We start from the raw sequence: 16,478 nt of genomic DNA on the forward strand, positions 1-16,478 counted from the left end.
TCAGTCTTTACTCATCTCTTTTCATATTACTTTCTCTCCCCCCCTCCCTCCTTTTTTATTGATCTCTGCATCTTTTTTATTATATCCCTCTCTTTCTTCAGCCCTGGTGAGCTAAATCAATGCATAATGCACATCCCACTCCACAAAAGGAATGCAAATGAAAGCCGGGCTCTTTCTCAGCGTCCGCACATCTATCTGGGTGTGCGTGCGCACGGCGTTGGTGTGTGGGAGTGCACGCCAAGGACAAGGTGCTCAGCTGTGCCTCAGACACCCATTTCTCACTGCTCCGCTGGGAACGGATCAAGAGCTAAGCCCCGGGTTCCCACAACTGTGAGTCATAACTCTTACAAATGGGGTCTGCTTTACACAGGTTGAACTTGGCTGAGATCCGCGGTAACCGCGAAAATCGGTTGTCCCGGGAGTAATCAAGAGCAAGGTGAAAGAAAAGCAGCCGAGGGGTAGGAGAGGGGTGCATCAGTCACACGGACACCACTCGGAATCACCTGTCTCCTACAAATCAAAAGGCAAAGTGAAACTTCCCCCGCGGGACCGAATTCTGTGCAGAGGGGATAAAATATGTAAAATCCGCTGTACGAGACAAGGGGAGGAGGGGGGGAAAGGTAGAGATGATAAATTTGAGGATGGGGAAGGACGAGTGCACTGCAGAACTTATAAAAAAAAAAGGAGCACTGCCAGATGCTTCCATTAATTAATTAATTAATCTCACTGTCGCTCTTCAGCATGTTGCAGGAAGAAAACACTATTAATCTTTTACTGTGTTCTGTTCCTCGGCTTTGTGCTCGGAGAAGGCCAGGACAGCCTGACAGTAAGACCACACAGTTTTCTTCCCTGCCTCCCTCCTTCCTTCCCCCACCCCCTCTCCTCCCTGGCAGAGCAGATTGATCCACTGTTATCTGATTAGAGAGGAAAGGAGGAGGGAAAACAAAACCAAGACAAAAAATAAAAAGAAGTCTAATTCTATTACAGGCACTAGAGCAAAGTGTCTTGAGAGCCTTGTGCCATTTAGTCAAAGGAAAGTTGGACCGATTAAAAAACCCCATAAACCTCATGATCCTAAAAGGCAAAGGGAGCAAGAGAGGCAGAGGGACACCTGCAAACAGGCTGCCTCCATCCTTGGAAATATCCAGAACACAGCTGAACATGACCCTGAGCAACATGCTCCAACTTTGAAGCTGGATCTAACTTTGAAGTTGGCCCTCCTTGGACCAGAGACCTCCAGAGACTCCTTCGAACCTAAATTATGCTGTGATTCATGGCTCTAAATCTAAAGCTTGGTGGTGCTTGCGGGCTCTGTTGTAGTTCTCTTCTACCAAGCGAGGTGACTTCCGTGGTCTCTGCTTCGGGAGGAAGGAGCCCACTTGGGCTTTGCACCCCCTGCTATGGAAGCCCCCCTGAAGACGCCCCTTCTGTCCTGCCTTCAGCAAACAAAATGTTTAGCGATTATTTTCAGCCACGTGGGACCCAATCCTGCAGCCAATTTGTGACAGGCATTGCATTCACTGTTGTGGTTAGATTTGCTGAAGACTAAAGAATGCCTTGTGGTAGTTCAGAAACATGCCTGGAAGAAAGCATTTGCAAGATCAAACCCTGAGGCCCCCGATTCAGCAAAGCCTCTGAACATGTGTTTGAGGCTCACTGAATTCTTTGGTGAAGGGGAGTGATTCCCGGGGCTCTAAAGAGCTACATAATACAACAAGAACATCACTGCAAAAATAACACTGTCTGAAATAATTACTTCTTGTCCTACAGGATTATAACATGTGTTAGCCTTGCAAACACGGAAATAAATTACACTTATTTTTTTTCTGTGCTCCTCAAACAGGGACCTGAGAATTCTGTATTTTCCAAGAAAACACCCCACCAGTATCAAAGAAGAATTTTGTTTGGCTTAAGGCAGAGGATCAGGTCTGATACTATTAGACTGTGGAGAATGCTGAATTTCTGCTCTTTTTTTATTATTATTTATTATGTAATATGAACAGCCACTCACTTGCACAACATCTTTATGTTTACTGGCGAGATTTTAGTGCTTGATATGTTAAAAGGGAATATAAATCAGCACAGTTCATTTGTCTGAAAGATGAACCAGCAGTGTCTCCTTAGCTCTTGGTGTCATAATTCGTGGTGGTCCAGCAGTCACAAAAGCCAACAGGACCTGTTTCCCAGGTATTACCTTCTGTGAACCTGTCCTAGACACTCGATGCAGGCATTTTTTGCAAAAACCAGCAGCAGTTCTGCCCTGGCAGACCCTGCTCACACACTGAGATCTCCACACCACAGTAGTCCCACCACCACAGCTCACAACAAAACATTTGTGTGCCTGCACCTTCCCTTTGAGTCAGCTCGTTTGATTCATCTGAGTCCCTGGATTTGGTATTTCACAGGCAATTTGATATCATTTTGTAATTCAGGACCCGTGCAAACCCACAACCTTCCAAAGCTCATGACAAACAAACAACTTTTCACCCCTGGAATTCCCCTTTCCTTTCCAACACAAGCAAATCTGAAAAACCACTTCCTCTGTAATGGCATAGAAAAATCCACGTGTGTGTTTTAGTTGCTTCATTTTCCAATCCCTTTGCTGCCAGACAGCTTTTGCTCCACACTCTTAACCAGCCCCGTTGCTGGTCCTGGAGATGAACATGTTGGTTGACCATGGATGGATGGTTGGATGATACGGTTGGACTTGATGATCTTAAGGGTTTTTCCAGCATAACCAATTCTATGATTTTATGTACACAGGCATAAAGCAGACTCCTGCACACCCCTGGCAGGACACCACTGTGTGGTCCAAGGCTTGGGACACCCCACTCTTACTCCTGTCCATGGACCTATTTGGAACATTTTGCAGCTCCCGCCCAGCCCACACCACCTGTTTTATTTTTGAGAACCAACAATCGTCGGTCATGCCCAAATAAAACACTGGGATGTGGTCAAAGTGCAGACCTGGAGCAAGGAATTCAGACCTGTTGGTGAGCAGGGTGATACAGATACAACCACCCAGCTCCAGCTCAAACCCTTGCTGGAACCAGCCTCACACTACGCCTGACTTCTGGAGAACCCAAAACATTTACGTAAGTGTTTATCTCACTTTCAAAATATTATGACTAACATCTTTCAAGTGCTTGAGGCTCTAAGGCAGCAAGTTACTTGAAACACAAACGTAACTTCAAGACCACCAATAGTCACAATTAGCCTCGACCATAAATATGCTCAATTTCAATAGAGCTATTTACAAATGTAAATAAGCACATCAACAAATCAGGCCTCAAGTCTCACAGTGTGGGATGCTGAAGTAAAAATGTAGCTGTTCTGATGAGCCAACCAGTCCCCAGCTTACCACCCCAGGGAAACATGGTGCCTGTGAGGTCTGTTATATGTCGCTCCAGGCACAAGAGATAATGGTCAGATTGCCAAAAAGAGCAAATTTCAGACTTGCCAACATCGTATTATCTGCTTAGGACCAATGCCCTGAGCTGAAGGCATGGGATCACTACATGAGGACAGAGGGTTTTCTTGGTCAGTCCAGATAAGGACTCATAAAATGTCTTGAGAAAAAGACGACCCTTAATAAACATTAACTTTGGTTCTTGAAGCTCTGTGTGACTCATTCTTTCCCAGACCTCACAGAGTCCTGTTGGCTAGGAAAAGCAACCCCACATGGTGGGGCTACCCCACAGAAGGTGCAGTGTAAATTGGTCTCCATTTCCCTTCTCTGTCCCCAGCATTCTTAGAGAGTTTAATAAATATGTAAAGCTCACAACTGCAGCCCTGCTATCCCCGATAGCTCGAGCATCTTCCGGCCATTGTGCTTACAGGTTTTTGCTAATCAGAGCAAACCAGGCTTGCAAATGAAATCTGATTAAGTAGTTTTCACCTCTGAAAAAGGGGATTAGCCAGACCTTTGATCCTCAGATATTGATTTGCAACTCAAAAGAGGTGTGACCTCAGCTGGACTTGCTTCTGGTCTCAGTCCCTTCCCCTTTCACTCCTCCTCCTGTTTACCAGAAAAAAAATCAGTTCATGTCTTCTCACGTAGTCAGATCTAAAGCCTATTGAAGCCAGTGGAAAACCACCCACTGACTTCAATGGGCTTTGGATCAGTCCCACAATGGCTGACTTAGCCTTAAGTCCCAGGCTGTTTCAAAGCCAGCAGAACCAATTTCCCATCAAAATGACCAGAAGCTGGGAAGATATGTTCGCCTTTCAAACCTACAAATTCCACCTTTTTTCTCTCTTCCATGACAACTCTTCAGCTGGAAATGCTGAAAATACTGTCAATTTTTTTCCTTGCACTCTGCATGGAGGTGTTGCCCACCGTGAGTGGAAGGGCTCCGAGCTGGACTTACCGATGCAGTTGAAGGACAACTCCTGCAGGCAGAACAGGGAGCAGCCATCCCCGTTGATCTTATTCATGTCATCACATTCTTCCCCCAGTTCTCTGCAGGCAGGGCACACACATGCAAAAAAGCAGTCAGACAGCAAATAGTATCATTCCAATGATTGCTGCAACCCCGCTGAAGAACCCCAAAGTCCTAAAAACTAGTACAACAGCTTTCTGTGCCAACCCCTAAAATACATCCTCCCTTGTGCTCCAGCCCTTAGCTTCATCATTCCTGGTCCACAGGCTTGCCTGGCCACTTCTCTGCTGCACATGTGGATACCACTTGCTGTTCTCTGATGAGGTTATGAGCAACTTCCTTCATAGCTGGTGTGGCTGCAGCTCAGCAGGTGGGGAAAAAGAGAACAGGAATCTCTGAAACTCTTTGTATTAAATCTGGAAGGGCCAGACTGTGACCCCAGCTGGGAATAACAAGGCTTAAAGTCTGGTGCTGGGCTGTTCCAGGTGACAGCACTTGGAGGAGAGTGGTTGACAGGGAGCAGGTGGTGTCATTGGACCAGCCCCCACGGTTGCAGCAGCGTGTGGGGAAAAGAGTGGGAACCAGATGAGAAAGGGGCTGCCACAGCTGCAAGTGGGGCCACAACCAACCAAGCTGTGACACAGTCTGGTTCCTGCTCGCTCCTGAGGCAGCTCAGCTATTGTTTGACACTTGCTGCAAAGCCACAAGTGATGTTTGAGGAATGTGCAAACATAACAGTAGCAGAAAAGTTATGTAAAGCAGAATTAATCTGTCTTTCTCCACCTCTCTTTCCAAGTCTGCCCTGGATTCATATGTTGTTTGGTTGTTCTCTTTGATTTCCTTGCCTGTTGGGCCTCATCCTGCAAATATTTGCTGCCAGGTGTATCGTCTGACAGGGTTGTGCTGTGTGATTGCTGATCAGCATTATTCCAAGCAGAGAACACTGGCTGGATTAAGCACTTGCTTGTTGTTACTTCCACAGTTTAAATAATTAAATTACCTAATACCAGGAAGCTTTGAAGCAGTGGCCTTAAGGGCCAACATAGTAAAAGAATAAACCCTAACACAGTTGTGAAGGATTGTTTTACGTTTTCAGTGGCCTGGGGACTGGCAGCCAGTGACAGAGGGGAGCTGATTGAGAACATGCAATTCTCAGAGGCCAAATCTATCACCTCCAAATGCATCCCAACTCTGGTGGACGGTCAAACAAGAGGTTGCACCAGGAACCTGGCCCAACACGTGGCAGGGTTTTATCCTGTCCCCCAGCTGTGAGACACAGGGGACACCAAGTGTAAGGGCAGCATCTAAGGCCATGTGGATTTTTCCAGCACTTACTTCAGCCCTGTATAGGAAATGTCATTTACATGTATAAAGATACAGATGCATGGACAAACAGCATAAACAGCACACACAGTGGACTCTCCTATCGATCCTGCTGTCTGGGCTCCATTATCTGTATCTCTGTCTGTATCTCCTGGTGCCAGGATAGCAGGGCCTATGTTACAATTAAATGTCCTCATCCTGGTAATCATCAGCACATGAGTCATTATCCACAGAGGAGAGCTGGCCTGAACTAAGGAGACATCAGGGGTCATCGGTTCCTTTCTAGTCTCTGATTCTGGCTTGAGTAGATGTGCCCAGATTTATCTGTTTGCTCGATCCAGACTTACATTTGGATAATCCCATCTCCACAGTATCCACTTCCAGAGATATAGACGAGAGCAGGGGAAGGTTCACTCTCCTCCATCCCGGAAACAATGACGACCTGGTACGTGTACGTGGTCCTGTCACTCAGCTCCCTGCGAGGCAAGAGGAGATACTGAGTGATTGGTACAACAAAGGCAGCAGCAAAGGGCAGAGAAGGAGGTACTGAAGTGGGGGTTGGATGCTAAAAAAGTCAAAGTTTGGTTCATTCAGGTCTTCCAAATGTTCCTGCCTCTTTTTGATGGGATGGATTTTTGGTTGGGTGTCTTTTCCTTGTGAGTACGGTCAGCTCTGTCCACACTTGATTTATGCACAGCCCTGAAACAGGTGCAAACTCTTGAACATTTGGTAGTTAAACCATTTCCAGATGAAAATCATGCAGTTTGCTGTGCTGCTGCTCACACCCACTGCAGGGATGGCATTGCACTGGCACCATGGCACTGTCAATGCTCACCATGTGCAGTGGGAAACACTAAGAGCATTACTGACAGTCCATGTACTTCAACACCTGAGGAACCAGCCCTGTGCCTCACTGTGTCCAGCCTTGGACACTTCTGCTCCTGTCTGTCACACCAGGGACAGCATTACCAGCAAGTTTGTGGCACAGTTCATTTAGGGAACTTAGAATACCCTGTAAACACTCATTATTTCTTGAGCAGCCCTGAGCTCAATCCAACTGCAGCTGGAGCCAGTGGGAACTTGACTATTAGCTTAAGACAGAATGGGACTGGGGATGTTTCAGTGATAGATAAATAAATAATCCGCTTTGCATATGGGTATTTAAAAAAGTAGAGAGAGCAAAAAAAAATAGGATCCACACAACAGCACTGGATCATGGTATTAACATCGAAATACTCACAGAAAGAATGAGCAAATTGCTACATATTTATGCAAAGCCATAATAACCCAAATCCTGTGCATCTGTAAACGAAGAGTAATTTTTATATGCAATACAGGAATAATATAAGCCTAATAAAAATGTTTAGCTCTTTTACAATGTCTCTTGCATTATCAAAACTCAAAACCTTCCACAAAGGAACTCATTACCCTTATCCTCATTGTATCCAATCTGTAAAGCCAGGGAGTAGTGAAGGCAAAATGATTTGCTCAAAGTCATCAATCAGGCTAATTGCAGGGCCCTTAAGGCAGCCCAGCTCTTCCCTAACCCCTGCCAGTCCTCTGCTTACTACACTCACATTGCCCCAATTACTGACAGTAATATAAGTGTCTTTTTGTCACAGGAACTTGGTCAAAAAGCACATATTAATGGGGTGTGTACTGGGAGGAGATACATCTACCACACAGAGCAGCAAAGCCACTGATGTGGGTATCAATGAAATCTTCAGTCTTCAAGGTGAAATAAGTATCTTGTTACAGCTTTCATTAAATTAACAAGCATGACTTAAACTCCAATATCCCACATTATATTTTACAACAAAGCTGTTTCTCATGGATACTGTGCCTGCAAAATAACTGGCACTGAAGGAATTGCACTGGGATCTGATTCTTTGTTCAAACACGGCAGTGAAATGGGAGTGGAACTCAGTGGGACAAAAGCACAACTGGCTTTCTCATTCCTTCAGCACCTTATTCCTGTCAGCAACAGTCTGTGGCTTCTAATAGCTAAATTTGTGAGTTCATGGAGCACAAACAATATATTAATTCACCTACAGACTGGGGGGATGTCTACCCATATATTGGTAAGAGTGTTTATTCAATCAGAGGGAAAATTTTTAAACTTCTGCCCTTGGGGCTTGTTTAAAGTTTTGTTAAAAAAAAAAAAAAAGAATTATGGAAAGTAACTTAAGTGTCCAAACACACACTGCTGTATAATACTGAGGGTTTCCTCTAGATTTCATTCCTGGACAAATCCACTTATCAAAGCGAGAAGCTTCTGATATATACTGATGAAATCAAAGCAGAGCCAAGCTCTGATTAGTACAGGGCAGTTATTTCTCAAGTTCTGTCTCAAAACCATTCGTAAAATATTTAAGATTAACAAGTACACTTGCAGAAATGTGGATTTTGTCACTGGGGATCTGCTAACCACAAAAAAGGTTCAATTCTTCGAAAAAGACCGTTAACAAATGAACAGTTGGGGCAGCTGTAACAGCTAGAAAATAAATAAAGCCACGCTGCTTTTTGGTGGGCTGAGTGCAAAATAGGAGTGTTCAGATTCTGATTTTTTAATATGATTTCTGCTGATACCCACTGGTAGTTGGGTAAGTGAAGCAAGTGTGTCCCTGCGTGTGTGTTTTAGTGTCTGTGTGTGTTTTTGTGTCCATGTAAGCAAAAGGACAACAGGAAAAGTTCACATTTGTTTATGGACAGTGTGGGAAGTTGGGAGAACACAATGGAAGAAGATGCAGAACTGAATCAAGCACAGGAGAGAATATGGTGGTTATGAACTATGAGGGGATTGGAGATGAATATGTGTGTGTGTGGATAAGACAGAAAACTGGAAAAGAGAGTTACTAGTTGGGGAGAACTCTGGCATATTTAATTGTATGGACTGAGAATGGAAAAATTTGCATGGGGAGAGGGCCCTGTGGACATGGAGCAGCTTGGCTGCTTTGTGGTCTAACCCTGTCACCTGCTACACACCAGGGAGGGGAGATGTCCAGCAGCAACCTGCTGCTCAAAGATGGAAAGCTCTTGGGGAAATGATATGTCATGACAGGCAGATGATCCTTATACTTTACTGACACAAAAAGGGCCATTTCTTCTCCAAAAAAGAAGGTGCCCAAAGTATCTGACCCCTTACACATACATTTAGGTATTTGCACAGCCTGGCTCTCCTTACCTCTCTGCAGTTTGGGTAGAAAATGAGAGCTATGAAGTTATTTATGCTTATGATACCCCATGAGCTATGAAGGTAATATCCTTGTCTTAGGTTAAAATGCAGAGAAAGGGAAGACAAATGCCTGGAGGCATATGGTCCTCCAACAGCAGACCTGGGAGACAGATCTCCAGAGGGGACAATCCTTGGGATGAAAAACATCCCAAATCCTCTCTCAGGCAACCCAGGCAGAAACAACCTGCCTTCCCCACAGTCTTCCCCACACTGGGGGACAGCAGAGGATCCCCAGGCTTTCACATCCAGGGCAGCACCAACAAACCAGCCATGCCCAGAGGAGCTCAGAAATGAGACACGTGTGCTCCAAAAGTGCCCTCCAGCATCACACAGGCAGAGCTGGAGATGTGCCTGAACTGGAGCACCAAAGAGCCACCTTAGAAACTCAAAAGTCAAGCCTCAGCTTTTAGCTCAGCCTGGCCTGATGTGGCAAAAAAGCTGACTGAGCTGGATGTGGCATTTCACATCTCAACAACTGGAACCTGAGATGCTCATATCCTCCTGAACTGTTAAATATATCATATTGGCAGCAACCAGGAGTTTTAACATTCTTTCAAAGTACCCCTATTTCGGAAAAATATAGCTGCTAAAGGCATGATATGTGAAATACTTCGGGCAGTAATCCAGTCCCATAGTGAAGGAGGAAGGAGCACAAGGAAAAAGAAAACAAACACAAAAAAAGAGTTTATTCTCTCCTATATAGCTATATCATACTAAGGTCGATATTACAGACTCTATCTGGAGATGTCAGCAAGACAAGCTCCTCTCCAAGTGGTGATAAAAGTGTGAATTCTGAGCATTTATTTTCTCTCTTGCCTTCCCCGGGAGCTGATGGCACAACGACAGCGACAAGGGGCACTTTGCTGTCAGGCAGGACCAGCACACGGCGGCTTCGCACGGTGCTACTTAAGGAGGTGAGAGAGAAGAACATCTTTAACATCAAGGATGTGAACAAACACTCTTTTAAATTTATATCTATGGTCTTTTAATGACCTTTTCGAGAAGTGAGTAAGCCGCATTGATCGCTGCAGCTTCCGCCTGTGGGGAGGACTCTTATTAAAAAGCAATGACTCAAGCCCTGCTTAGAGGGGGAATTAGGACATGCTGTGTGAAGCACCACGAGGGCAACTTGCCTGCCTGCTGTGGCTAGTGATGGATCCAGAGTCAGAAACACAGAACCCTTTCATTCTCTTCATGTTTTTACTGGGGAGGCTGGGCAGTTGGGTTAATCTCGCTCTGTCCCCCAGGGGAGGGACCTCTGCTCTCAGTTTGGGTGTTCCTGGAAAACTTCAGGGAAAATTATACCTGTGGGAAGTTGTTTTTTTTTTTTTTTTTTTTTTACTCAGACCAAGGTGGGTTTAAAGGATCACTGAATTTATAGAAGAAACACACATGCCCTTGAGTTCCAGCAGAGCTGACACTGCCCTAACCACATCTGCTCTGTGCACACCGTGGGGCTTCAGCATCTGAGGGCACAGCACACACTCAAGAGGCAGTGAAAGCATCAAGGGGAAGCAAACATCCCATGCCTCTCTTCCTACTACAACGGCATATATGTGTTTCCTACTACAAATAACAGCAGGAGTGTTTTCACAAAGCAAAGACTTGTTTCCAGCAAAATTTCAAATATCCTTAAGGCTGAGCCCAGCTCCTGCCCTATGAAAAGATAAATGGCCAGGCAGCAATGAAAGCAGACAGCGTTCCTGTTATCTAAGGACAAGATGACGAAGTTTTAAGCATCCCCAATTAAATTATGGCTGTCACAGGCAGTGTCACGTGGAACACGCAAATTCTACACCTCAAGTGTCCTCGTGAAGGACTCCTCTGGCTTTGACCTTAAATACCCACCAAACTCTAGAGTCAAAAGACAACATTTCCTGGACATCTCTTTGCAGCCCAGAACAAGCCCTGGTCTGCCAGTGATGTCCCTGTTTCCCTAACACTGTCACCTTTGCTCTTCTCTAGCAAGGAAGCCTTGCTGAGCAAAACAGGAAATCTTCTGGCAGCAAACAGCAGCAACTCCACATCTTCCCTTGTTGCAACTCTTTGGATCAGCTGCAAGGGTGGACTGAATACAACCACAAAAAGAGGACCCAGAGGTCTAAACCATCCCTTGTCCTGTCATCTGCAGGCTAGAGCTGTCCAGTCTGTCCCCACATGCTGCTCACAACCTCCAAAACACCCAGTGCCACTTCCAGAGGTCCTGAATTACACCAAATATCCACCAACACCACGGTGTTTACAAGCTACCCCATGCTCAGGTGCTCCAAAAGCAATTGCTAAGTAAGCCAGAGGATGAGGTCACTTTAGGACAACCCAAATAGATCTGCTCCCCAAACTTCCATCTTTTTTCCTGCATTGCCATTGACTGTACAAATACGGCTGTTTTCTTCCTCCTCTCTCACACACGCTCCCCCTTGCCTTGCCTCTCCTTTTTTTAATAAAAATGGCATGAGAAGCACGGCAGAAGATAATGAAGAGAATTCCTGCCTGACTGCAGTCGGGAGAGAGGAGGGTGGGATGTTGTAAACACAAGAAGGACGTCAAAAATCCCGGGCTCTTGCGCCGGGCTGTTTTTTCAGCTGCGGTCCAATCTCTCTCTGTTTGGATAAGCCCAGCACCATGGCAGGTGCAAAGGCCTCAAAACAACTCTCTTGCTTCTCTCTCAGATACTGAGCTGACTCAGAAGACATAAATGCCAAGGAAACAGCCTTGGAGAGGCTTTTCTCTCTATCCATGGTGAGGCAGGTGCCAAGAGGGGCCACAGGTTTGCTCTGTGCCCTCCAGCTTTTTTGTGATTTATTTGTTTACAAGCACGGCAAAACAGGGTAGTTGAAGGACTAACTGAACACTCATGAGTTGGAAGGGAGATGGGGACTGTACAGTGGATTCCTGCTCCCAAATCCAGCTTAAACCCGAACAGGGTATTTCCAAGGAAGAATGACAGAACAGCCCACAACCTGAACAGATAATCTCAGCTTAGTACTTGGTGGGTACATTCTGTAACATCAGGACTCTGTGCTCACAGAGATGCAAAACAGGGGCATCAAGATGATGCCAGACTTAACTTTTGCTTCTGGATGTATCAGGAAGGTATTTCCTCTAACACCTACACCAACCACATTTCCCAGTTATGCAACACCCCACAGATTTGGGATTGGAGTCAGAGGTCGAGGGATCCAATCTATTAGGAAAATATCCTTTTGCTTCTTGGAATATTTCTGTGAACCGAAGTCACCACCAACTCTCATAACCACCACAAATTCAAACCAGGCAATTAGTCTACAGCTCTGCTGTTGCTTATGTTGGTGTAAACCTCAAGTAACTCAGCAAAACACTCCAGGTTTAAACCACTGCAACTCAGCTGCTCATGTGATCCTCTGAGGTGCAAAGGTGTGCATTTGCTGCTCAGACCAGCTCCTACCTGCACAAGAGGCCCTGCCACAGGACTACATGTCTGGCTGTTGCACCTCTGCTTTGAAACCCAGGCCCTGTTTAGGACCTTAAACACATTTGATTTTGAACTTTTTTTTTTTTTGTTTTGTACACAGACCTCTTTCTTCTGTCCTTCACGTGAGAACCATTAAGTTTTGTAAGTAGCAAACCTATAGATATTTATGCAACTGATTAACTCCAGCAGACTTTGATATAATCCTCCAAGTATCTGCCCTGGTACCAATTTAAAACACAGTAGCACGTTTAATAAAAAACGAAGTTTGCAGCCAAGGCCTTAAAGATAGTTCTTGTTTTTCCTCAAGAGAAAAAAAAAGAAAAATCAATGCCAAGAGACCATTTTCTCCTTTCATGTTTAAACAACAACAAAAACATGAATTTTTAAGGTGGCTGATATAAATGGACAATCTCACTGAGATTAGGTTACAAATCCTGGGATAAAGTAGATCCTCAAGGCCCTGGGCCTCACATGGGTGTTTGCAGCAGACAGGCAATTTCATGGCAGCACACAGGTTAAGTGTTGGAGCACCTGGTTGTTATTAGAAGCAGGGAAGGAGGGGGAAAAATGTGTTGTGTTTGCTTCTTCAGTGCTGTGCTCAGACCCTGAGCGAGACGGGAGTGCTTCTCGACGTGGGGCTCAGATGTGGCCACCCCAGGAGGGAAGGCTGGTATGTTTTAGCTGAGGAAGGAAAGATCTGAGACACGAAATGCAGAAATCCCCTATTTCCAACTGGTGGGAGCCAGCACTTCTCTGCTGATTCCAAGGGAACAGTGCCAGTATCCTCCACCTGAGGACAGCGCTCCGGTGTCCCGGTGTGACAGGGAGAAAACAGTAACACAACGGGCAGGCAGGTCAGGACAAGTTAATTACTGGAAAGGCCATTATCATCAGCGGCACTGACGAACTTTACCTGTTGCATCGTGCTTTTCCATGAGCCCTTCCTGATTACTCACATCATTAACGACACCCCGGCTGTGCCGAGCTGTCTCCGTGGGGCACCGCCAGCGGCAGCATTTCTGTGGGATCCAGCACTGCTTCAGACCATACTGTGGGTAAAGCACCTGATGCACACTCTGCACAGGGTCTGTGACCCCAGCAAACACCCCTCAACCTTTGGCTGTCGATTGCTTGTTGCTGGGAGCACTCAAGGCGCTGCCCTCAGCCCATTGGGTTTGAGGAGAAGGCTCTTCCCAACTTAGGGTGGTCAGCTTAGCAGAATAATCTTATTCACCTTCACCGAATCCAGACCTCACCTCTAGGATTTGTTTTCAACAGGCCTGAGCCAAGACCTGACTTTCAGAACCTTATACCCTCCTGTTTCCCTGTAATCTCACCAAAATGGTGAACAGAGCCACGGGAGCAGACACAGCGCCTGATCCGAAGGCTCCTGAAGCCAGTGGAAGGTATTTTGTGCAGTTTGAGTTGGGCTTAGACTGGGCCCCAAGTGAACACATATGTTTGCAGTTTTCTCTGGTTTCACCTCTACCATCTCATCTCTCTGAAATGCTGCTTTGGAGGGTCCAGGCTCGGGGGCTGCAGAAGTCCTGCCCCTCAGGAGGAGGGAGGGAGCTGATCTGTGCATGTGCACACACATGAGAGAGATCATGTGCTGTCACACAGAGACAGGCAAGGAGATGAGGGGACTATTCCAGAGGAACATTTTGTCATTTCCCTCCTCAGGGGCTCTGTGTTTTGCCTTAAACCACTTTCAGAGAAATCCTACTAGCTGGTCTCCAGTGGGATCTCTAATGGTTTAATAACCGAACATTACTGAACATGTTTCCACTAGCCTTTTCCTAAAATCCCATCATGAGCTAATTTCCTCTATTGTCATTACATCTGCAACTGGTCTTACATTTTTAAAAAAATCCTGTACCATTGTGAGTAAATGATCTGGTTTACTGCACTGAGCTCTCAGGGCCAGTATTTGCAGTAGTGGCTGGTAATTTGGGGTATCCAGTTGCAGGCACCCTCTCTGGGGTACAATTTGATGAGGAGAAGAAGAAGCTTTATTTCCACCTTGCCCTTCCTATCACAAAAAGCTCCAGGGAAGTGCTGGAGTTGGGGATGTCCAATGCCACCATATATTTAAGAAGATCCTGACCAGAAAGACTGAGATTAAGCAATCACACGATGGAGGCCTTGGGCCCACAGCAGGATCCGCTGTGCAGTGATACCCCTGGAATCACAGAATCCCAGACTAGTTTGGTTTGGAAGGGACCTTAAAGATCATCTCATTCCAACCTCCTGCCATGGGCAGGGACACCCTCCACTAGATCAGGTTGGTCCAAGCCCCGTCCAACCTGGCCTTGGACACCTTTGTCTTGTCTTTTCTGTCGCTGGATCCAACAAGGTATTAAGGACAGCACAGGTATTTCAGTCTTACTGCAGCATTTTTTCCAAATGCTTGCCTGTTTGAGTGTAACTCCAAATTTAACAGACACTCGGAATGTATTTCCTAGGAAAATATATTAAAATAAAATGCCCAGGAAATGATCAGGCCAATAGTTCAGTGAAAGTAGCTGAAAAAAGCTGTACTGGCTGACTGATAAAAAGGTAGGTAACACATTTCTGCTTCTTCTGCGGTATTTGAGGCTCATTCCAAGTTTTACAAGAGAGTTATTTTTAAATTGTTGCATAACACATGTCTGTCCAATATTTCTTTCCTCAATCAAGCAAAGAAAATGCATTTGTTATTCCTGGGAGATTTCTGGTGCTTCTTATCTTATTTAGAGCACAAAATAAAGATGCACACAAGAAGGCAAACATCAGAGAGAAGTTATTATCCATGAGATAATGCACAGTCTAATTTACCACATATCTGAGACTGTTTCACCTGCAATAAATTATTTTGCCCAGCAGGAAAAGTCCTGTTTGACCTTCTATTTTTTTTTTTTTTTGTTTTTTTTTTTCCCTTCTGCATCTGAAAACTCTGCTACTACTTCTAGGTCATGAGTTCAAATTCCACCCTGGCTGGGAGTGATTAAATATATCAATTTCTAATAGTATCTATTTGGATAATAATAGGACAGCTGTTAATGTTCATTTTTCAGGGACACTTGCACATGGGTTGGTTGTAGTCTACGGGTCTGATCTCTGTGTATTGCCCAAGAGGTAGAACAGAGATGTGAATCCAGTGTAGCAGCAGTCCTTGGGGAGTCTCTGGCTGGAGCAGAGCTGATCCTGGAGAAAAGTGTCTGTCCCCAAATGGGACAGTCGTGAGTCATTTCTTTGAGAGAAGCAGCTGGAGGTCATTCAGAGCAATCCCACCCTCCAAAGTCAGACCCAGAAAAACTCCTTTGCGCTGCCCTATCCCAGGATGGCAAAGCCATAAAGAGATAAACCTGCCCTTCCTACCTTACTCTTGCATCATGTGCAGCCGAGCCAGAACAGGAGCCGCGGATCTTGTCAAGTGCCAGCTACAGTTACAGAGTTACATAAGAAACCGCAACAGTGAGGAATCACAAATCTATCACTGCTGCTGGCACCAAACGGCATCTTTGCACAGGCTTAGCGGGAAAGCTGCCTCCTCAGTGGGCACAGAGTGTCAAATTGTTCTTTCCCTTCTCCAGGGCAGGGTTAAGGCAATTTGGCAGAGGGCGGTAAGGGAAAAAAAACTGCTCTATGTGCTCTGTGTGGGGGGTCAGGAAGCAGCAGCTTCTTTCGCAGACATAACCTGGCACCTCTAATGAAGAAAGCAGGAAAGAGGGAAAGCCATCAGAATGTGGCTTCCAGCTGTCAAATCACATCAGCCAAGTGGAGATGCATCACCCCTGAGAGCTGCAGCACCGTCAGCCCCCAACACTTCACTGGGAGCTCTTTGGAAGAAGGCACTTGGAGTCTTTACTCTGTGAAACACCCAGCATGCTACTGGCAGCTATAAATAATAACAACCACTCTCTCGGCATTTAGAAGCACAACATATGTGAAGGAGAGATGCAGGAACAGGAGGTGGAATAGAAGCAGTTTTCCTCTACCTGGCTTGCTGAGCCCTAAGTGCAGAGCAGGGCTGTGTGCTCTTACCTGGCACAGGCAGCAGAATCAGTCACCCTTCTGCCTCCCTGCCCAGACCCGTGCAAGCCAG

At 45.7% G+C, this 16,478-nt stretch overlaps 1 protein-coding gene across 1 annotated transcript in view; it reads right to left on the reverse strand.

Moving 5' to 3' along the window:
• The window catches only part of PAPPA (pappalysin 1), a 182,145-nt gene that overhangs the window by 85,113 nt on the left and 80,554 nt on the right, over positions 1-16,478 (reverse strand). The window contains exons 8-9 of the mRNA XM_051807871.1: positions 6,053-6,181; positions 4,371-4,462 (exon numbers count right to left, since the gene is read on the reverse strand). Coding sequence (XP_051663831.1) covers positions 4,371-4,462; positions 6,053-6,181 — 221 coding nt within the window. The remainder of the gene's footprint in view (positions 1-4,370; positions 4,463-6,052; positions 6,182-16,478) is intronic.

The sequence above is a fragment of the Manacus candei genome, unplaced genomic scaffold, assembly GCF_025592945.1.
Source record: "Manacus candei isolate 608988 ecotype Guabito, Panama unplaced genomic scaffold, ASM2559294v1 h1tg000071l, whole genome shotgun sequence".
Classification (NCBI taxonomy): domain Eukaryota; kingdom Metazoa; phylum Chordata; class Aves; order Passeriformes; family Pipridae; genus Manacus; species Manacus candei.